This window comes from Apis mellifera, linkage group LG10 (genome assembly GCF_003254395.2).
Source record: "Apis mellifera strain DH4 linkage group LG10, Amel_HAv3.1, whole genome shotgun sequence".
Taxonomy (NCBI): domain Eukaryota; kingdom Metazoa; phylum Arthropoda; class Insecta; order Hymenoptera; family Apidae; genus Apis; species Apis mellifera.
In genome coordinates, this window is record NC_037647.1 from 360,182 (window position 1) to 383,981 (window position 23,800).

The following is a 23,800-nucleotide window of genomic DNA, read 5'->3' on the forward strand; positions in this document are numbered from 1 at the left end:
ATTTTTTTCCTACGAATGTAATTTGTAGGAATTTACATTTATTTATTTTATTGAATAAATATAATAAAAAATTTATAAATCTAAAATACTATAAATTAGTAAAAAATAAAAATTATTATTTACAATAAATTGTTTTTTATATTTAATTAAACAAATATAAAAATTTTTATAAATACATAAATAAGTATTTTAATGATTTATATATATATATATATTTTTATAAATATTATTTATATTATTCAAGCTAAATATTTCAACAGAAATACAAATAATTATAATAATTCTTAATATAATAATATAATAATTCTTAAATATATATACTTATATATATATATAAAACATATTTACATTATAAAATATATATTTTGTGTTTTTATACTAAATAAAATATTAATTAAAATGTATATTGTGATTTGTTTTAAATTGCTTTTGAAATTGCCTTGCGAATAATATATTTATGAAATATTACACTCGTACAATTTTATTCCTGTATTATCTTCTTTATTAATGTGAAATAATTTATTTTATATAGAAATAGCTGTAGCTCTAACAGCTGCACTTAATAAAGGATTTGGATCTGGTTCTTCTGTTAAAATATTAACTTTTATCCATTCTCGTCGTTTATTACTTTGTCGTAAAGCATCAATAACTGCTTGTACATATAAACCATCTTCAAAAGATGATGCAGAAAATACTGGTTCTTTTATCCAACCTTTTTTATCTTCAACAGATTGGAAAGCTTCTCTTAGTGCAGCAATCATTTTCCTTAATCCTTTAATATATGGTCTTGGAATAGAATCAGCAATAGGAAATGATATATCATGTAAATTATCTATATCATGATATAATATTTCTTCTTGTCCATTACAACAACCATATAAATCTCCACCACGTGCAAGAAGATGATTACCTCCTCCACATATTAATATTTCTTGAGAAAGTTGACCTTGTAAATGATTACTTAATGTTGCTGTTACCAATGTACCACCACTCAATTCCATTTGAAAACTACAAAAATCTGGTGATGTTACATGTCTAATTCCATTTATATGTTTTGTAGTTTGAGTGAAAGTTCGAACTACAGCATGTACTCTTGAAGCACGTTGACCAATTAAATGAAAGATTAAATCAATTACATGACTTCCAACTAAAGCTAAAATTCCTCCTCCCATTGTATCATCACACAACCAATCATATCCTATAATAATAAACAAAATTATAATTGATAAATATTTTAATAATTTGTCATATTAAATAATATTCTAACCATTATGTAACAAACTACCCATGTGTACTCTAACTTCTATAACATTTACAGGACCTTTTAAATATCCCTCTTCCAAAGCTTTCTTCATATGAACAAATGCTGGTAAAAATCTTAAACTATGATTAACAATACTTATTAAAGAAGGATAATATTGTGCAGCTCGTACCATTTTTAAGGCTTCACTTTGACTTAAACCAGCAGGTTTGTCACATACAACATGTTTCCCTATTCCTAATGCTTTGACTGCAATTTGTGCATGTAAACTAGGTGAACACATAATAAAAATTAAATCAACATCTTTTCTAAGAAGTACATCATCAATTCGACTAGTATGAAATGGTATTTCAAGATCAGTTGCAACTTCTGACACTTCTGCTAATGTACGTCCCCATATAGCTTCAATTCTAAAACCTTTTTCTCTTAAAAAGGGAATTATTATTCTAACAATACTTCCTGTACCAAATACTCCAATTCCAGGTAATGTCATATTGTATTTTAATTTTTTTTATTGTTAATTTTTTTTATATATTTTTATAAATTATAGTAAAAATTATAGTAAATTACAAAAAATATTAATGATGTTAATTTTTTTAAATTTAAATTTTAAAATAATATTATTTTAAAATAATTTTATAATGTTTTTTTTTTTATAATATATATTATTCTTTAATTTAGCGCGATAAGAAATTCTACAACCATCATAACATTATACATTATAACAAATTTCATACTATACTATACGATTGATTCACATTTCAAAGTTGGTATTTCACGTATTTCATTTGTTCAAAATCAAATCTATATATAGATTATGTTAGAAAATCTTTATTTAAATAAAAAATTAAATAGAAATCATATTAAAGTAAATTAAAAATATGAATAACAAATAAAAAAATTAAAGATATAATCATTGAAAATTAAATATTTTTATTGATAATAAATTTAAATTTATTTTTAACAATTTTTTAACAATTTATTTTTGACAATTTTATTGTTAACAAAACGATTTGGATATATAAAAACATAATAAAATATCCATTATAAAAGAATTTTTTAATTAAATTCTTATAAAAAATAATATATTTTTTTATATACAATATGAACAGACCTTTTCAAAAGATATTATGAACAAAACATTAGATTTCATTTATACTTCTTTCTATTATTGATTTTCCGAAGAAACTCGAAATAAACCGAACATCAACGATGATTATATGTCAATCAGCAAGGTTGCCGCACAAATTTCCACATTAAGAATATTGGGGGAAATTGATATAGTTATTGTCATGACATATATTATAGTCAAATAGAAGTAAAGGAAGATATAACGGGTGTTCTATTATACTTTATCATTTTAAGGTTAGGTTAGTTAGAAATGTAACTAAAAAGTAACAATAAAAAATCCATAAATGTTTTTAATCATAACAATAATTATTATTAAACACGAATGAAAAAATCAAAACTAAGTTAAGCTAAGTTAACCATTTTCATGTTTTTAAACTAACCTAAATTTTAACAATATAATACAATAGGATACCCGTTATTTCTTCCCCCATTTCTTAATTTTCCCCACTATCCTCAATGTGAGAATTCATACGGCATCCTAGTCTGTCAGTTTCATTTGCGCAAATATGATGTGTGGTTGCTGTCATATCCGCTCTATTTAATCAAATATTTAAATATGTAAATATGCAACAAAGTTATATAAATCAAAAATCATAATAATATTTTATTATTTTAAGCTTTTGTATAGTAATATAAATCTTTAAAGTATGTCGGAAATTCGTAAAAGAACAATTGGAAATACATCAGCAGAAACGCGGGATGTCAGTGATGATCAGGTAAATACATATTTTTTGTTTTTCAAAATTTTCAATACTACATTCTTCTTTAAATTTTTGAAAATTTTTATTAAATTATTAAGTTTAATTGATTTAGAATTGACCTTTTTTCATATTATATGCGTGTATATATATATATATATATATATACAAAATAGCTGTCAATCATTATATAAATTATATATAAATATATAATAAATTAATGAATGATAGCTATTAACATTAAATCATTGTATATATGATTAAATCAAACTGCCATATTATTATTATATTTATAATATATTTATAAGTGTTTTATGTATAATTATTTCTTTCTATTATTACACATATATTAATCTCTTAATATATATGAGACTTTTCATATATACTAATTATGTATATTAATTATGTTTTTATATTCTGATTATGTAAATATAAAAGTAAATATAATACATATATTTTAAAAAATATAGCAATGATTTTTAATGTTATTAAACTTTATAATAAAACATATTAATTTTTTTTTAATGATTTAAAGTATTATTCCTCTCATGGAATTATAAATAATTATAATTTTTTATTGAATTCAAGAATTTATTGAAATATAATATAGATCTTTTCCATTTAATTATTTCTATATAATTATTAACAAATAGTTTGGATTATATTCTATAGAAAGAAGATGTAGAATCTGAAGATGATGCAAAGTTGGAAGTTGAAGAATTGACTAAAACTTTACCTCAAGGAACAGATCATACTCCGCATATTTTGGATTCAATTCTTTCAGGCTTATCTGATCGGTATAATTTTTGAAAATAATACTTATAAAAAATATAACAAATATTAAAAATAGTAAACTAATAATAAGTATTAAAAATAATTTTTATAGCTGGAAGAATTGGGTAATTAGAAGTATTTTTACTCTGTTTATGATTGCTGGTTTTTGTGGTATTATTTATATTGGACCATTAGCTTTGATGGCCACAGTAAGTTTTACATATTAATATTATAAGTATATATTTAATTAAAAGTAATTTGTCTTGGTTTGTTTTATGAAATATTTTTTTCAGACATTAATTGTACAAGTAAAGTGTTTTCAAGAAATCATTAATATTGGATATGCAGTTTACAGAATTCATGGTTTACCATGGTTCAGATCTCTATCATGGTATTTCTTGATTACTTCCAATTATTTTTTTTATGGAGAAAATTTAATGGATTATTTTGCTGTAGTAATTAATCGTACAGTAAGTTTGAATAATTTTAATCTGTAATAAAATTAATTAATTAATATAATATTTTTAATTAATGTTTTATGTTAAGATATATTTTATATCATTTTATATAATTAAATTTAATTAAAAATTATATATATATAAATTATACATTATTAGTTTATTTATTGATATGAAATCAATAAATAAAGCTTCTTGAAGCATTATATACTTATGGTTACCTATATGGTTTCTAATTCTCTTTTATAAGGTTTCCCATTTAAGTTTTAATTTTAAATTAATTATGTAAAAAATTTATATCAAACTAATGTTATTTTATATTTGCTTATATATATAAATATCAGATTATAAGTATTATAATCAACAAATATATTTTTTATATTTTTTATTTTTTTTTTTATATTCAATCAATATTTTATTATTTATTATTTATTATATTTATATTTATATATAATATTTATAATCTGATATATATAAAATTAATTCTATATTCCTTTATATTTTGTTAAATTGAAAATTAATAATATTTTTTTTTTTTTTTATAGGAATATCTACGTGTACTTGTTACATATCACCGTTTTATTTCATTTTGTCTGTACATTGTTGGTTTTGTATGGTTTGTATTGTCACTTGTAAAAAAATATTATATGAAACAATTTTCTCTATTTGCTTGGACTCATGTTGCTCTACTTATTGTTGTGACACAAAGTTATCTTATAATTAAAAATATTTTTGAAGGCTTGATCTGGTAAATTTTTATATAAATTAATATCTATTTCATATTTTATTTATTTTATGATAATATATATTTATCTGATATAGGTTCATTGTTCCAGTTAGTATGATAGTGATAAATGATGTAATGGCATATATGTTTGGTTTCTTTTTTGGTAAAACACCTTTAATTAAATTATCACCAAAAAAAACTTGGGAAGGTTTTATAGGTGGTGGTATTTCAACTGTTTTGCTTGGCTTATTGGTAAATTTATATTTAAATTCTTTTAAATTAAATATCATATATTCAATTTTTTAAACATAAATCTATATAAAATATATTTCAGATTTCATATATTATGTGTCAGTATCGTTACTTTGTTTGTCCTATTGAATATAGTGAAACTTTGGGACGAATGACTATGGATTGTGAACCATCTATTTTATTTCAACCTCAAGAATATACTTTGCCTAATAGTTTACAAGTTGTATTTAAAATGGTAATATATTAAAAGATCAAATAATAATCTTGAAATAATATAATATAATACAAATACATAAATACATAAATCATTTAATAATTTTTTGTACAGTTTAGCGGAAAATCGACCATAACTTTGTATCCATTTTTACTTCATTCATTATCAATGTCAGTATTTAGTTCCGTAATTGGACCTTTTGGAGGCTTCTTTGCTAGTGGTTTTAAGAGAGCATTTAAAATTAAGGTAATTAAATTATTATTCACAAAAAAATTTCATAATAATTTTATTTCATATAATTAAAGGATTTTGGAGATGTTATTCCTGGTCATGGAGGAATAATGGACAGATTTGACTGTCAATATTTAATGGCAACATTTGTAAATGTCTATATATCTTCATTTATTCAAACTGCTTCACCTCAAAAACTTTTGCAACAGGTAAATAATAAATTTTTTATCATTTATCATTTTATTTAATAATTCTATAGATAAATAATATATAATTAAAATTATTTAAAAATCATACTTGAATTATTATATCAATGTAATTAATATTTTATATTATTTTTTGAATAATTTAATTACATTAAATATAAATATATTTATATTTGTATTTATAAAATTGGATATATAGTTAATTTATACATATTTATACATATTATACATATTTAGTGAACTAAATATTATCATTTTCACATGTTTATATTATTAATATTAATAATTTTTTTATATTTTTTATATTTTTTATTTTATATGATTTTTTATAAATAAATAAATGTATAGAAAACATATAAAACATTTTTTTTTAAATAGAATTATATATTTTTTATATTACAATTGATATAATTTAATATTCTTCAAAAAAATATTAATCTATTTGATCAAAAATCAACATAGGAAATATTTTACATTGAAATTTGTAAAATAAATAAAATATTTCATAAATCTATAATATATTTAATTATATTTCTGCTTATCATTTTGGTTTCATTTTATATTAAATTATTAATATTAATATTGATTAAAATAATTAATGTTATAAAATATTTTTTGTAATTATTTGAAGTAGAAGAATTTTTGCTGATTTTAATAATTTTTTTTTTTAATAAAAAAAAATTAATATTTAGAACAATTTTTTGTTATATAATTGTTAATCAGTTATGCTTACTTATATGTACAGTCATATATATGTATAAAAGAAATTCTATATAATAGTAATAATTGTTTTTACAAATATCTCAAAAATTAAAACTAACTAATAATAATAAAAATAATAATAATATATAAAGAAAAAAATTATTTGAAAATCTTGATCCTTTATAAATTATGATATTTAAAAATCATAAAAATGTGAAGATGCTTCTATTCTAAATAATTATCAAATTAATATTTATAATTTTTAATTATTCTCTAATTTATATAAATCTAATTATAATTTAAATTCATTCTAAATTAAAGAAATAAGATATTTAATGTGAAGAATATTTTTACCAATATATATATATATATATATATATATATATATATATATATATATATATATATATGTCATCTTATCTAATTATACAAAATATTAATGATTTTAAAAAAAAATTGATATAAAAATATTTCTTGTAATATATATATTTTCATTTTTTAAAAAATATTTTTTTACGTTATCATAATTGAGATAAATATATAATGATTATCTTTAAATGGATTATCCTATATCAGATCTATATCCTATAGATTTTTTAATTCTTAACAAAGTTTATTTATAATTATACATATTATGTATGAAATTATTTTATGCACAGGTTTATAGCTTAAAACCAGAACAACAATTACAATTGTTTCAAACATTAAAGGATTCACTAGAAAACAGAGGTTTGTTAAATATTTATTGATGTTCTAATATTAATGATGATTATTAATAATCAATGGAATTACTTTAAAATAGCAGAAAGTGTTAGAAATATTATTTCTAACATTTATTTGAATGTGCAATGTATATGTTTATACAATAGCATTAACAATATTAAATACAATACATATAAACTACATATAATAATATTAATTATAAAGTATACTAAATTATGATGATAAAGTTTATTTTATAACTAGAAATTAAGAAACATTAAACATTTGTAGTTTTTTTGCATTCCACACCAAACAGTCCATTTTTTACCAAAAATTTTTATTAAACTGTGATGATGATAAAAATTTAATCATATTTTTTTTATAATAATTAAACCAAAGAATATCATGCATACATTATATTTTAAAAAACTTCCAGTTTATTATAAATATTTGAAACATTTATCAAATATTTTTTTAATGTTTTTCTTCTAATAAATTATAAGATAATAATGGATTTATCCAAATTTAAATATACATTAAATCAATCAGAGATCTCAATATACTTATATATTTTTAATTTTTATTATGCATTTAATTATTCTATTAATGTATTTAAATTGTTTTCATAAATATTATTTCATCTATACAATGTGAGATTATTTTGAATTTAATACTAATTATTTAAATTTTCAAATGCATTATTTTTCATGTAAAAATATTTCTTTAAATTGTTACTAATTATATATTAATTTGTTTATAATTAATATATATTGATTATTTGATAATAAATCATAATAAATTTTAATATTTTTATTGTAATCAGTGCCATGTTATCATTTGCATTTTGAAAAATATAAACATTTCTGACATTTTTTAATATTAATTAAACATTTTCTTTGAAGAATATAATTCAAAAGGAAAATATGTATTATTGTATTTCATTATCAGATTGTTTGACATTTTCATTATTGAATAATTATTAAATATCATGGTACTGAACTTAAATAAAACTATTTTAATTATATTCAAAAATAAAAGATAAACAAAGAACTTCTGTTTATCTTTAATTTTATTGGAAATAAAAATTAACTGGAAATGTAATTGTTTTTCACAATAAATATTTTTTTATTACTTTTTCTTAAATACTTTTTTCATGAATAATAATATATAAATAGAATGTAATTATAAAATTTTGATTTAAAATATACATATTTTATAAAATATTATGTTTAAATTAAAATTATTTTATAATATAGTTAAAATTGTGCCAATTGTTCATAGAAATAAGTAATTTATATTTATACATGAAAAATATCAATATGGCACAACTAGTAACATTGTAATATGATTACATTACATTTCCAATTGAAAGCTTATATTTTACATGATTAATTTACATATATTACATAATTTATATACTTTATAAAAAAAGTTTTACAATGTACCTAACTCTAATTAAATACTTATACTTTCTTTTATTGTTAAATGTTACTTATATATTGTTTCAATATTGGGAGATATAATGTTAAAGAAATTTATGTATAAAAAATAAAAATAAACAAATGCAAGTATATTTATTTAATAGAGAGCATAATAAGATAAGTATATATAGATGAAAAAAATTTTATGAAATAATAGATATATATGTTATTGTAACTATGAATTCTTAATTAAAAGTAATTTAAGTTTAAATATATAATATATTTATATAGTAATTGTATATATATATATATATATATATATATGAAAAAATTTTTCTTAAATACTTTAAATAAACTTCTTGAAAATGTTATTTATTGCATATTTCTTATATTTTATTAAATCCAATATTTATATTAATTTTTAATATATTTTTTTGATATATTTTTTTTTACATATATAATATGCAAGTCAAAATGATCATAATTTTTAATTCTTTTTTTATCATACTGAAATATAAATAAAACTTTGCAAAATATTTTTTCATGAAAAAAATGAAAATTTATAATTTAATGCATTTAAATAAATTTAAATATAGAATAGTTATAGAATAATCTAACAAAAAATACGAAACATATAAATGTAAAAGAAAATATGTTAATTGAAAATCAAAATTATATATATTAGAGATATGCATTATACATTTATAATAGAATTTTGATTATCAGAATTCGTATTAATAGAACATTTGACAAAACTTTTAATTAATAGAATATTTGATTATTTGAATTGTCTAATTATAAGAAGTAAGAAATATTTTATTCTAAGAATTATTTTGATTACGCTTCTTTTTTCTTTTTTTCTCTGATATAATCTATAATCTTATTCTTCGTTTATTCTTTATATGATAGATTTTTGAATTATTAAAATTTAAAGATTACAATGATGTTCATGTAATCTTACTCACATATATTAAAATAAAAGCGTATCGTTTTATTATAAAATTTGAAACATTTATTATAACATGATAACATGATGACCTATAATTAATGATATATAATTTATAAATTAATTATCTGTGATATAAAATAAAAAGTGTACTGAAATTCATCAAGTAAATATTATTTACCATCAAAAAATATTATTATTTTAAATGATATACGTTTAAATGCAATATTTAAATGATATCATGTAAGATCATATAAGATAGAGATAATGAAAAAAATTATTAAATTTGATTCAAAATTTATTTATTATTAATATCTGTTATTTATTTATTATTAATATAATAAATGATCTTTAATATAGATTCAATTTATCGATTGTAATATTTTTCTTCTGAAATCTATATTTTTTATCTATATTTATTTATATTTTACTATATTTTTATAAATTAAGATAAATATTTAAATTATATATTTTGGATGAAATATATAAAATTCAAAAGGATTTAGGATCAATCAATATAAAATTTCGAGATATTAATGAATAAATAAATATTATGTATTAAATTTTCTACATGGATATTGACGCATCATTTTTATAGAAATTATCAAATATTTAAAAATATCTCGATATCTATGATGTTCTATATTCAATTTTCAATTGCTTTCATGAAAAATCATAAATACAACCTTCTAAATGTAATAAAAATGTTTAAAATTTAAAATTTTCTTAAAAATGTCGATAAGTAAGATATTGAAGGTATCAATATATCAATTCTGATTTTTCGATTATGTTCAGTCTCTATCAATGTTTTATAGTCAATGCTGTTACGATAATAAAATAAATACGTATAAACACATTTATTTATATTTATATATGTGTGTATGTGTATGTATATGTGTATAATATATATTAATATTCAATTGAATTTAAATTTCTAGTGTTTTATATGAATTTAACATGTCTGATCATTACGTTGGAAAAGGTTATACACCTTTACCGCAAAATATAAGCAATACTGATACTGAAGATGAAGAAGATTATTTGGCACAATCAAGTGAAATTCCAAAAGATCATGTTGATGATACGCAATTGGTATAATGAAATTTATTTTTTTTCTTTACTAATAAATCAGAAATATAAATAAATAAAGAATAAAATCGATAAGAATCAATATATTTGAATATTTTTATTTTTATTAGTATATTTTTAATAATCATAATTTTATTAATTATAGAATAAAAAGATTATAAATTTTATAAATAATATAAAATATGAATTAAAAATTAAAAATATGTAATAAAAATTCACATAAAATTGTAGCAATCAACTGTTATCCTTGAAAATGGAATATATTATCCACTGGATGAAACACGGAATTTAGAAAATCGTACAAAAAATGGACAAAATATGTTGAAATATTATAGAGATGATATACCAATAATGGTTGTTGAAGGCAATAATCAAAATGATTTATGGAAAAGACATGATATGTCTCTTTTATGACGATTGTGTTTGGTTGCTTCTATATTATTATGTGTCATAACAATAATTATATTTCTATATGTTTTACCATGTGATAATTCAATGGTATGCCCTTCAGTAAATGATCCTCAGTCATCTATATCTTGGGATAAAACTTTACAAGGAATAGGTAAGTTGTATATAAAAAATTTTTGTATTAAATAAAGACCTGGTTTAATAATATTAAATTTAATGATATTAAATTTAATTAAATTTTGATAAATTTATTACAAATACAATATTATTCTAATTTTTTTTTAATTTATCATTAAAACAAGATTTCAGAGAAATTTAAAAAAATATATTTTTGTTAATTTTATTTAATCTGATATAAATGGAAAAAATCATTAAAAAAAATTTTAATCTCTATTAAAACAAAAATACATAATATTAAAACAATTCTTACATATATAATCTACAAATATAATCTAATCTAAATTTAATTACATTTCATTGCATTTCCATATTATCAGAACATATTGCTATTTATTTATTCTAGCTATTAGCTTATTTATTCTATTCTAGTTTTTAGCTAATAGATACAGATTAAAAGAAATCATACAGATTAAAAGAATACATATTTGCAAACACATAAAATCTTTGAAATCATAGATCACACATAATTTTTTTTTATTTTATAAAAATTAATAAAAATATGCCATTTTATTAAATTCTCTTGATTGAAATACATATTTAAAGTTTTAATATAATATTTTTTTATTAATTTCATAAAATTCTAATTAAAAAAATATAATTAATACTTTATGTAATTATATTATGTTATATAATATCATATAATACAAATTATATTTTTTTATTTATACATATGATATAAATTTTATTATCAATAATTGTATTAGATTATAAAAGTTTATATGAAAATATTTTCATATTTTATAAATATAACTATGAAATAGAAATTGAATAGAGATTTTTTTACATTTATTAAATATTATGGATATTTTATTATTTTTTTATTTTAATATTAGCAATATTTATTATTTTAATTTTATGGATGTTTTATATAATTGATCATATAAATAAATATTAATTAATATTAAAGAAAATATATTAATAAAATGTAGAGAATTTAATATAATAATAATAACTAATAATTATTTTTATTAATATTAAAATTAAATTAAATTGAAAAATTATTATTACTAAATTATTATTATTATTATATTATTATTATTATTATTATAGTCTTATAATATAAAAATGTTGATATTTAATTATAGAGAAAATTTCATATAATTTTGGTAATTTAAAATATTGTAAATTTTGAAAATTTGAATATTTATATAAGATTTTAAATAACTTTTTTTTATGTATAATTGCCGTTCAGCTTTAGTTTTCAAGATGTTTGCAAAAAATGATTATCTACTATACATCGAATTTTGTTTATATATTTATATTGTTTATATGTATATATAATAATATATACATTAACATATAATTTATATAAATATTTTATATGAGTATTTTATTTTAATATTTTATTTTATTTTTTATTTAATTTATTATATTTTAATTTATTTATCCAGAGTAATTTTTTTTTTACTTTACCAGTTTCATTGCCAATGTGATAATTTCCTCGTTATTAATCATTTCATATTTTTTTATATTTCCTATAATATTTTATGTAAAAATATTATATAAAATATATATATAATAATAATATCTGGATAATTTCTCTGGAATATATAATAGTAATATATAATAATATATGTATAATATATATAATAATATATAATAATAATATAGATTCCACTTTGCAAGAATACAATAAATGATCTAGAAATGAAAACAAGAATTGAGTTGCTAATTGTCTAAATTTAATACAGAATTCTAGCCTATTTCCTTCATACTTTATAAAAGTGTAATAAGGAAATTTAGAAATGAGAAGAATTGCATGTAATTTGCAAATTGTCAATTGACTATCTTATCCTAACTAAACTATGCAAATTATTTAAAAAAATATTTTATACAAAACTTATTGTATTTCTTCACTTATTATATGAAAAACATCTTATGATGACTATCAAATTTGTCTAAATAAAGGCAATTTTAAGATTTCAAAATATTTTTTGCATTTTTATATGAAAAAAATTATGTTTTTATTATTTAAAAATTATAATCTATTTTAAGATGAATTTATGAATTTAATTATTTCTATTAATCTTTGAAAGATATTTATTTATTGTTAATATTCACAATTATTTAAATTTTGATTTATATATAGTTTTTTCCTCATTGAGATTTTCATCATTGAAGTTATTATCATTATCATATTTATCATTGTTGTTATTAAGATAATGTATAATACGATTTATTAATATATATATATTTTTTTACATAAAATATCTATTATTAGAATTATTATTTATATTATCAGCATTTTTAATTTTTTATGTAGCTACATAAATTAAAAAATTTTTTGAAAAGATTGACCATTTTTAATGATATAAATGCTTGTGTAAGGAATATCTTCAACAAATTAATTGTGATATTTTTTTGAAAGAATGGAACTATCATTAAGGAACAAACTAAATTATTGCATCAATGTACAAATTTTTTTCAAATATAAAATAGGATTGACTATTTTATATTTTATTTTTTGCAAATACATTGAAAATTATATGATAATTTAATGCACAAGAAAAAATTATTTAAAATTTTATTCTATATTTTCATATGTAAAATTGACTAATTAGCTTATCTTTTATTATAACATATTTTTAAAAAAAGAGATTCTTTTTTTCTATTATAGAGATAATTATTTTAATTTAAATTGTTTTTAATATTATTCTAAAAAATTAATAAAGTAATAATTAATGCATGGTTACATATTTTCAGAGTTACATGGTCCTATCTCCATTATACATGGAAATCCATCAAGTCTTATATTCCTGGTTCGTGGACAACAATATAGAGGAAATAATACAAATAATAATCAAGGTCAGATATCAGCAGAAGGAGGAGGAATAATGTCAATGCAAGGAAATAGTGGTTTACCATTATGGTTGGTTTCTTTAAAACGACTACCTACTGAAATTGATTGTATTTCAGTCGATACAGATCAATCTGGAAAACCAGACTGTATAGTAGTTGGAAATCAAGGCCTTTTGGCTAGTATTGAACCTATTGCAGGAACTATACATTGGAGTTCAAATATTCATACATTTGAAAAATTACCTTTAATTTTATCAGATGTTGATTCAGATACAGTAGAAGATTTTTTAAGTATAGAAATAGCAACGAAAAATAATTTTGTTCTTTTATCTGGTGCAACTGGTCATCTTTTAGGACGATATTCACCTAAAAATTGTTCATCTATTGATATAAATAATCATTTTAACGATACTATATCTTATATTTGCTATAATAATAATGGAAAAAGTAAGTATAAATTTAATTATGAATGTAAAATACAAATATAATTTAACTCTTTGCACTCCGGGCCTGTTTCGCTCGATCCAACTAGAAACTCCAAACAATTCGAATCGCGCGTTCGGTGTATTCGGTGGAATTTCTTACAGTTTATTTATGATTTCACTCACAAATTAACGCTTTTAATAAAACTTTTATATTTTAATATTTTATATATTTTTATATATAAAGAAAAAAAATTATTGAATATTAAAGTCTATATTGTTGTGCGATATTTTACGAAGCAATCACCAAGATGCATCTTCGATTTATATAGTACTTTTTCTTCTAATTTTTTATTGCATAATTATTTGCTTTGCGCACTATTTCATTAATAAGTTCATTAATAAGAAATAGTTTTAAAAAAATTTAATTGTCATTTGTATTCGAAGATATTTGCAGATTTTTCATCGAGTAAATTGTATTCTTTACGGTATATTTTCTGATTCTGTTTATATTATCCATTTGAAATTTTCTGTATCTTCTGCGATATCTTCATTTCAACTATTGCTTTCACATTCATTATCTATTATTCTTATTTTTTTGCCTTTTTATACTTTTTATTTCATTTCCATGTTCATTATGATTTTCTCTATCGTTAATTTCTTTATGAATAGAAATAATTTCGTCATTAAATAACGAAAAATCAAATTCATCTTTACTTGAGCTAATTTCATTAATTTATTTCATGCTTACAAAACTTAAAAACTTTGAAAATAATATTTCTATTGCCACGACTCAAACTCAGAAGATGTCGTCTGACCCGCTATGATCTAATTTGAAATAAAAAAATCTATTCATTTAATAAAATATTATTCTATATCTCATAAGTTTATATGTAAAGAGCTTAGGAACCTATTTATGAAGTAATATTTTAAAAAAATTAAACATAAATATATTATCGCCGCATTAATGCAAATGATTATTTTCCGAAAAATCACCGCTGGATTTACGGCATTAACTCAAGTGATAACCGAGAGTCACTGTTGGAGTGCAAAGGGCTAATTATCAAAATTTAAATATTAAAAAAGAAAATTATTAAAAACATTATATTTTGTTTATAACTTTGTTATTAAATCAATTATTATATATATTTCTTTGTTAATTGTTAATCAATTGTAAGATAAAAAAATTAATATATTAAAAATATATTATTAAAATTATTAGAAATATTAATATATTTTCTGTATAGAATATTCCAAAGTACATGGAGTATATACATATATGTATACAATCATGTAATTCTACTTGTGAAAATAATTTAAAAATTATTCAATTTTTATCTATTTTTCAATTAAGTCAAGTCAAGTCCTCTTTTTCAAATAAATCAATTTTTTAAATTTAAATAATTAGCTAATTCTCAATTAGATACAAATGAATATGTGATTATTTTATACGTGGAAATATAGAATAAAATTTTATTGTTCATATTTTTATGAATTCGAAATTAAACATTTATGATCAAAGAATCATATAAATGATAAATTTCTAAATTTAATTTTTTCGAAAACTAATTTTTAAAAAAAATTTTTTTTTTTCATAATAAATATGATATTGTATATTTTTGATTTTATATTGATGTAATGTTAAATCAATTTAATAACTCTTCAAATTATGACCAATGATTTTGAATTTAGAAATAAGAAATCTTATTGTGATAAATTGTTTTATTTATATTTTGAATTAACTTAGAATGAAATGTTACTAATTATATTAATAATTATATATGATATTATTATTAATATAATACTATTAATTATAAATAATTTCACACAGAATTTTATTGTACTTGGATATCAATTAAATAATTTATTATAATATTATTTTCCTTTATTGATTTCATATTTCTAAATTCAAGATTATTTCAAGAATATAGTATGAGGAATTAAATTTATTTGAATGTTATAACAATATGAAATTAGAAATATATAGTAATATATAAAAAATGAAGATTTGATTTTTTATTTAAAACAATATTTGTAACATATAGTATATTAAAAATTAATTTAATAAATTTAAAGATTAACTTTTCATTTTTTCATTAGATTATTAAACGAAAAATCATGATGACATCATAAATGTGATAAAAAATTTTACATTTTATTTTAAATTTATTTTATTTTTTATTTTATACAGATGTGATTAAAACTATGACTATTAAAGGATTATTACATATTATGAAATTATCAGAATATAAAAAAAAATTGATAATGAAATCAACAATGACATTTCGAAGATTTAAGACTTTAAAATTCAATGAGAAGAATAAATGGAATCCTACACCATATCACTATTTATCCATTGAAAATAAAGGATTATGTCCAGGAGAATTTTGTAAAGCTATTGTAAATCTAACATTACAAAAACATGGAAATCAATCAATAATAATATGGGATCACGTTAATCCTAATTCTTTTGTTTCAAAACCAACTTTCTTGGTTATGTCTGAAAAACCTTATACTTCGGGATTTGCCATTAAGTTTTGGCAATGGATTAATTCAACATCTGAACATATAGAAAAAGTATCTATTATTACAGAAAGAAGACTAATAGAAAGAGTATTAATAGTTTTTGTAAATTATACTGATGTGCAAATTAGAAATGCCAGTCAAACTGATATTATTCAATTATGTCGAAATGCAGATTGCCAACCAAATTTGAATTTACGTACTCGTTTTAGTTCAATTAAAATTGATTATATTGATGAAGATAGATTTCCAGAATTAATAACATATTGGTCTTCATATGATATAGAAGCAACAAAGATACTAACATCAAAAGTGCAAGTTGTAAAATTAAATTCACTTATAAATTTGCCACATACAAATGTTTAATTTCTGATTTAGTGCTTATTATTTTATAGAAATAGCTGAAAATCGTTTATAAAAACTGATTCTTCAATTCTATGACATAAAAATATTAATAAAAATTTTAATAAATCTAAATAATATAAACATTTCAAAAAATATTTATTTCATTAATATATTTAAATATAATAACATTATAGTAGATTAATAAATTATATCTGGCTATAGATTTATTATAACTAGTCAATACTTGATAGTAATGTAATAATGAATAAATGCCTAAATATATACATATATATATTTAAAATGATTATATACATTGTGTGGATATATGCGAATGAATGAATAATAATTTTCATTTGAATGAATAATAATGAACAATTACTGTTATAATTGTTAATATTTATATTTTAAAAGAATTCTTTTGTCTCTAATAGTGCCTTGTAAAAACTGTATAAAAAATTATAAATAAATATAAAATTTGCAAAGTAATTATACATTATTAAAAAAAACATTAAAAGTTTTCTATGATTAACAAAATTTTAAAAGATATAGCAAAGTTTCTTTTCTAATATTATTTAAAAATGTATAAGAAAAATTTTATTTAAATTTATTAAATTTATATGAATTTCTTAATAAAAAAATTAATTTTTTGCATATAAATATTAGTATATTATAAATTATAAATACTAAATAAAAATCTCATTCTAGTCATATGTACTTATTTATTATTTTTAATCATATTATTATTTCCTAATTTATAATTAATTTTATTTTCGTTATAAATATTTTCTAAAATTTAATAAAAATTGCATTAATTTCTAACTTTAATTTATATAATATTATTTATAAAAATATTTAGATATTAACATGTACTTAATTTTAACAATATATATATATTTATTAATTATAGAAGATATATATATATATATTATATATATTATCTATAATATATATATATATTATATAAGAAATATATATATATATATATATATATATATATATATATATTTATATAAATATTAATATTAATTATTTATATATAATTATAAAAACTTTAAATTTAAAGTTAAAGTTTTTTCAGAGTATTTATTGTACTTTACAAATATGAGCAACTTATTTTTATTTAACTAATTTGTTATAATAAAATAATATTAAAAATTAAATAAAATCAGAATTATTTTTAACATCATAAAAATATTCAGACACTTTAAAAATTTATAATAAAATAATTAACGAAAATTAAATATTGATTTTGATAGGTTCTTCACATTTTATTTTACACAACATTTTATGTAATCTATTATCTATTAAAAATTATGTTTTATTAACAATATTCAATATTTTATTCCTATTGTAGATGGAATTTATAAGTACATCCCAAAAATATGAAAATATATTTCTCAAATAATTTCAAGCAACATTTTTTTTTGTAAAAACTTTCGTTATCGTTAATAACTTTCAGCTTCGTTAACAAGTTATTAATAAAAATTAATAATAACAAAACGCATAACCTAGTCGAATTGCGATAGTTGATTATATATTATCAACCAAATCCAAACAAATACAAGAAACATATATGAAAAAAATATATTGGGATATACTATCAATATATGATTGTATAATTGCATATATATATTCAAGATAAAACAGATCTGGATTGACATAATTTTTTTCCCAGAGAAATACGAAATGATTAATAATAGGAGAATTGGTATATTGTTAGTAGAGATCATAAAGAAACGATAATAAAAAAATCTAAAGTCTAAAAGCGAAAATTATTTGAAATGTACTTTTAGTTAAAATGAGATATAAAACAATATAAATCGAATTAATTTTTGACAATCAAGTTACTATAATTATTAATAATGTTGATTTCTTAATTAATTAGAAGCTAGTTCTCATCTATTTGCGATTGACAAAAGAACTTTTAAAGAAAGATAATTTATATTTAAATATTAATATAAATTTTAAGTAATATCTTTAATTAAAAGTGTAATCATGTATATATATAATAAAAAAATCTATAACATAGATTGTGTAATAGTAATCTGATTTATATTACGTTTGAATTAATCGAAAGAATTTCAGTATATTGATTAGATAAAAATAAAATAAAAATTATAAAAAATTAACTTTTTCTATTATATAATTTTTTTTCACTCGTAGCATCTTTAAGTTTTAACCGTTATTATTGTTTAATCGTTATTATTGTTTGATGTATTATGTTAATAAATCTTAATGAATTAAGTTCCCTTCTTCTTTACAATTTTAATAACTTTTAAATATATTGTTGCTAAGCCAATGATACAACAGTGATATGAGTTTTAGTATCTGTATGATGTCATACTTATGATCTATCTATTTATATATAATATACATATATATACATATATATCTATTTATATATATATATATATATATATATATATATATATATATATATATATATAAAAATTATATGGAGTTTAATATCCAAAATATATCATAGAAATATATATTAAGTGTAAATTAATATCATTATATTTAATATGTATTCATGCAAACTAAGACATTTCTCTTTCAAATCCGCAAAATACAAACAAAATACAAAATAATTCTTGAACAATTAAAATGATAATAAATACTAAATACGAGACATATTTTGAGTACTGATATACAAATGATGATATCTAGTGTACATTCTGCTATAGATATATACAAAATAATATATGTATAGGTGAAATTCAATATATATAATATATCAGTCATTCAATATATATAATATAATTCAATATAATCATTATTTTTTGCAAATATTCCAAAACTAAGACCGATTGATAATTGTGTAAAAAAGAAATTAAAATGATTTCATAATATATTTCAATAAGATGAATGAAGAGGAAGCTATTTGATAGATTGATTAATAATACATTTCTAATTCGTAAATTAAACAAATGTATTGTATATGTAATATGTACATGCAAATACATGCAAATTTGCATATACTATGCAAATTTTTTTTTTGCAAATTCATTCTAAAGAAATAAAATTGATTTCTTGATAAAAATTTATACATTTTTTAATATTTTATGTTATTTGCGAACTATAAGAAATAAAGAAAAGATTTTTAAGCATAAGTTATTTCTTTTAATATCGTTTAATAAAAGATTTATTATTATTATCAATTGTTCAACAAATGTAATTAGAAAAAAATTATAAATAAAAATTTTACAATTTTAAAAAATTTTTTTATATAAAAATTTAATCAATAAATTAATTTACTCAAAAAACTTAATCAAAATCAATTTTAATAATTGTGAAAAAAAAAATTTTATCTTATTATAAATATAAATATATTTATAAAAATATCCGGAAATAATATATGCAAATATGCGTTAATTCAAAATTTCTGAATTTTTTAATTTCAAATAATATTTACAAAAATATTTATTATAGTTTTATCAACGAATTATTAATAAAAATATGGAGTGCGAAATCTAATCAAGCTGCGATAGTTGCTAATCAAGTAGCGTTGATTGAACAACAACAAATTTAAGTAATATTTAATAAATTTAAATATCAAAAGAATTACGTTGAATATTTATTTATTCATTTATATATTTATAATATTATGATTTATTCATTATAACATAATTCGATATAATTTTTATTGATAAAAAAATATTATATTCAAATATGCTCTATATGTTTCTAAAATTTCAAAATTGTTTAAATTTGCGATTTGAGAATCTTTTCTTAAGATTTTGATCAATATATTATTAACAAAAATTAGTAAATGTTTAAAAGTAAAATATTTAAAATTCCATGCTTCTTAATTTTATTAGTTTGGAAGAAATTCATAACAAAAAATATATTGTTGACAGTATTGTTGACAGATGGAATGCAGATTTTATTAAATTTAATGAAATGAAACAATTTACGCGAACAAAAATATAATAGACTCACATACATATTTATAATAGGTTGAATTCATATCTATAATTAGTGCTTATTTATTATTATTTATCAAATTTGAATAAAATGACTTATATTCTCCTACCAAGTTTTGTAATATTATCAAGTTTCTATACATTCAATTCATATTTATATAACATATTTATATAACATTCCTTCCCAGCAAATTTATATCAGGTGCACAATAATCTATATTCATTTCTTCAAACAAATTCTTCAAACAATAGATGCTTATTTATAGTTATTTATAGTTATTTTTTAATATTTTATATTAATTATAATTATTTTAAAATATTTTATTACAATGCTACGTTCTTCATTAAATCGAACTTTCCAACAAATTAATCGTAATTTAGGAAATAATACAGGAATAAAATGTAAACGTCTAGAAGAGAAAGTAGCAATTGTTACGGCATCAACAAGCGGGTAAAGTAATATTTATTTTTATTCAAAAAATATAATTCTTTTATAAAAATTTTATATTTTTATTATGAAAATTATATATTCTACTTTTTTTCATTAAATTAATCGAATGTAAAAAATATAAATAATTTAATATATTATTATATGCAATATTATTATATATGTGAAATACTTCTAAAGGATTAATTTTAAATATAAAAGATCATATATAAAATCATTTTTTTTAAATTATAAACCATTTAATTTTGATTGCTTATCAATATGAATATCTAATCAAGATTCTTAAAAAAAAAGCTTAAAGATAATGTAAATAATATATTACTTAATATCATTTTAGAAATATGAAATAAAAATAAAATTTTTACATATTATGTATTTATTCGAGAATCAATTAAAGATATTGAAAATTAATAAAAATATATTAAAATTATATTAAAATTAATAAAAATATATTAAATATATTAAAATATAATAAAATTAATAAAACCTGTATATATTTAATTATGTATATCTTTTCAAATTAAATATCTTTAAAATCATAAGATAAACAAATATATGAAATAAAATTTATTTTATATAATTTAATAATTAAATTATTTAATAAATTATTTTTAATAATTATTTTTATTTTCATTGTAGTATTGGTTTTGCAATAGCAAAACGTTTAGCTGAAGAAGGTGCTAAAGTAGTAATTAGTAGCCGTAAAGAATCAAATGTACAACAAGCTTTAAAACAACTTAAGTCTAAAGATTTAAATGTTTATGGTACTATATGTCATGTTGGCAAAAATGAAGATAGGAAATCTCTTCTTGAAAAAGTAAATTTATTTATTTAAATATTTAAATTTTATATTAATACTTTTATAATTTTATATATACTTTTTTACAAAATGAAAATTTAATAATAATATTTTAAATTATATAATTTATTAATTATGTAATAATAATATTCTAGACTATACAAGAATTTGGTAGTTTAGATATTTTAATATTAAGTGCTGGCACAAATCCAAATCCATGTACTCTTTTTGATACATCAGAATTATTATGGGATAAAATTTTTGATATCAATCTTAAAAGTACATTTCTGCTAATGAAAGATTCTTTACCATTTTTGAGAAAGAGCAAATCAGCATCAATAATACTTTTATCTTCAATAGCAGCATATTCACCATTGGAAGTAAGTAACTATATATATAAATATATACATCTTTTATTTTATGTAATTTCTTATTTTACATTAATACAATATAATCATTTTTATATATAACAAATTATTATACATATAAAATATATATATTATTTATTTATATAAAAATTATTAAAGTTGTTAGGTGCATATGCCATTAGCAAAACAGCATTATTAGGACTTACACAAATGGCTTCTGTAACTCTTGCATCTGAAGGAATTAGAGTCAATTGTATAGCTCCTGGTATTATAAATACTAAATTTTCACAAATTGTATGTATATTCATATTCTTTTCTATAAATAGTTTATTATTTAATAATACTATTATGTAATATATTTCATAGCTTCGTGAAGGTGAGTTACAAAAAATACTATTTTCAAAAATACCAATGCAAAAATATGGTAGTGTAAATGATGTAGCAGGAATTGCTGCATTTTTAGCAAGTGATGATGCTTTATATATTACTGGTGAAACTATTATTGCTGCTGGTGGATTGGCATGTAGACTTTAAGTACGTTTTATATTATTTGATATATCATAAAAATTATATTATTTGATAAAAATTATATTATTTGAAGTTACAAACTAATTATAAGCTAGGAAATATATATTAATATGTATTATAAATATAAAAGATAACTAATAAAAATATAAATTAAAAAATATATTATACAATTTTACACAATTTTTATATTTTATAATTATAATAAATATAATCATAATATAATTATAATAAAGAATTATTAT

General features: G+C 18.3%; 4 protein-coding genes across 6 annotated transcripts; 3 read left to right on the forward strand and 1 right to left on the reverse strand.

The window, feature by feature from the left end:
- Positions 1–416: 416 nt before the first annotated feature.
- Positions 417–1,996, reverse strand: LOC724822 (glucose-fructose oxidoreductase domain-containing protein 2). 3 transcript variants are annotated; one of them, XM_026443290.1, is made up of 3 exons: positions 1,268–1,996; positions 911–1,198; positions 417–721 (listed from the first exon to the last, which is right to left on the reverse strand). In XM_026443290.1, exons 1-3 carry the CDS (start codon positions 1,752–1,754, stop codon positions 525–527), a joined length of 972 nt encoding a protein of 323 aa, XP_026299075.1. In that variant the 5' UTR covers positions 1,755–1,996; the 3' UTR covers positions 417–524. The 3 variants fall into 3 exon arrangements, with proteins under 3 accessions (XP_026299075.1, XP_026299074.1, XP_026299073.1); XM_026443289.1 differs by having other exon boundaries at positions 418–1,198; positions 1,268–1,349; positions 1,434–1,996; XM_026443288.1 differs by having other exon boundaries at positions 419–1,198.
- Positions 1,997–3,039: 1,043 nt separating this feature from the next.
- On the forward strand, positions 3,040–7,557 carry LOC551231 (phosphatidate cytidylyltransferase, photoreceptor-specific). The gene is made up of 10 exons (XM_026443287.1): positions 3,040–3,108; positions 3,763–3,887; positions 3,977–4,073; positions 4,158–4,334; positions 4,868–5,070; positions 5,145–5,301; positions 5,384–5,536; positions 5,630–5,761; positions 5,821–5,955; positions 7,314–7,557. The coding sequence occupies exons 1-10, from the start codon at positions 3,040–3,042 to the stop codon at positions 7,401–7,403; spliced, it is 1,338 nt and encodes a 445-aa protein (XP_026299072.1). The 3' UTR covers positions 7,404–7,557.
- Positions 7,558–10,512: 2,955 nt separating this feature from the next.
- Positions 10,513–17,975, forward strand: LOC725224. The gene is given in 5 exon segments (XM_026443297.1): positions 10,513–10,568; positions 10,662–10,815; positions 11,044–11,374; positions 14,104–14,646; positions 16,813–17,975. Coding segments are annotated over 5 exon segments (1,767 nt in total). The 5' UTR covers positions 10,513–10,527; the 3' UTR covers positions 17,511–17,975.
- Positions 17,976–21,583: 3,608 nt separating this feature from the next.
- On the forward strand, positions 21,584–23,738 carry LOC100577607 (dehydrogenase/reductase SDR family member 4). Its single transcript, XM_026443169.1, has 5 exons — positions 21,584–21,866; positions 22,503–22,680; positions 22,818–23,042; positions 23,190–23,324; positions 23,397–23,738. Exons 1-5 carry the CDS (start codon positions 21,745–21,747, stop codon positions 23,562–23,564), a joined length of 828 nt encoding a protein of 275 aa, XP_026298954.1. The 5' UTR covers positions 21,584–21,744; the 3' UTR covers positions 23,565–23,738.
- The last annotated feature ends 62 nt before the right edge of the window (positions 23,739–23,800 follow it).

What these genes read in the sequence shown, in the direction of transcription:
- LOC724822 (XM_026443288.1), bottom strand. Translation starts at nt 1,754, where the DNA reads ATGACATTACCTGGAATTGGAGTATTTGGTACAGGAAGTATTGTTAGA. An exon ending in GGGTAGTTTGTTACATAATG is followed by an intron (nt 1,199 to 1,267) that starts GTTAGAATATTA and finishes TTATTATTATAG; the next exon opens with GATATGATTGGTTGTGTGAT.
- LOC100577607 (XM_026443169.1), top strand. Translation starts at nt 21,745, where the DNA reads ATGCTACGTTCTTCATTAAATCGAACTTTCCAACAAATTAATCGTAAT. An exon ending in GGAAATCTCTTCTTGAAAAA is followed by an intron (nt 22,681 to 22,817) that starts GTAAATTTATTT and finishes ATAATATTCTAG; the next exon opens with ACTATACAAGAATTTGGTAG. An exon ending in ATACTAAATTTTCACAAATT is followed by an intron (nt 23,325 to 23,396) that starts GTATGTATATTC and finishes TATATTTCATAG; the next exon opens with CTTCGTGAAGGTGAGTTACA.
- LOC551231 (XM_026443287.1), top strand. Translation starts at nt 3,040, where the DNA reads ATGTCGGAAATTCGTAAAAGAACAATTGGAAATACATCAGCAGAAACG. An exon ending in AGAGAGCATTTAAAATTAAG is followed by an intron (nt 5,762 to 5,820) that starts GTAATTAAATTA and finishes ATATAATTAAAG; the next exon opens with GATTTTGGAGATGTTATTCC. An exon ending in CTCAAAAACTTTTGCAACAG is followed by an intron (nt 5,956 to 7,313) that starts GTAAATAATAAA and finishes TTTTATGCACAG; the next exon opens with GTTTATAGCTTAAAACCAGA.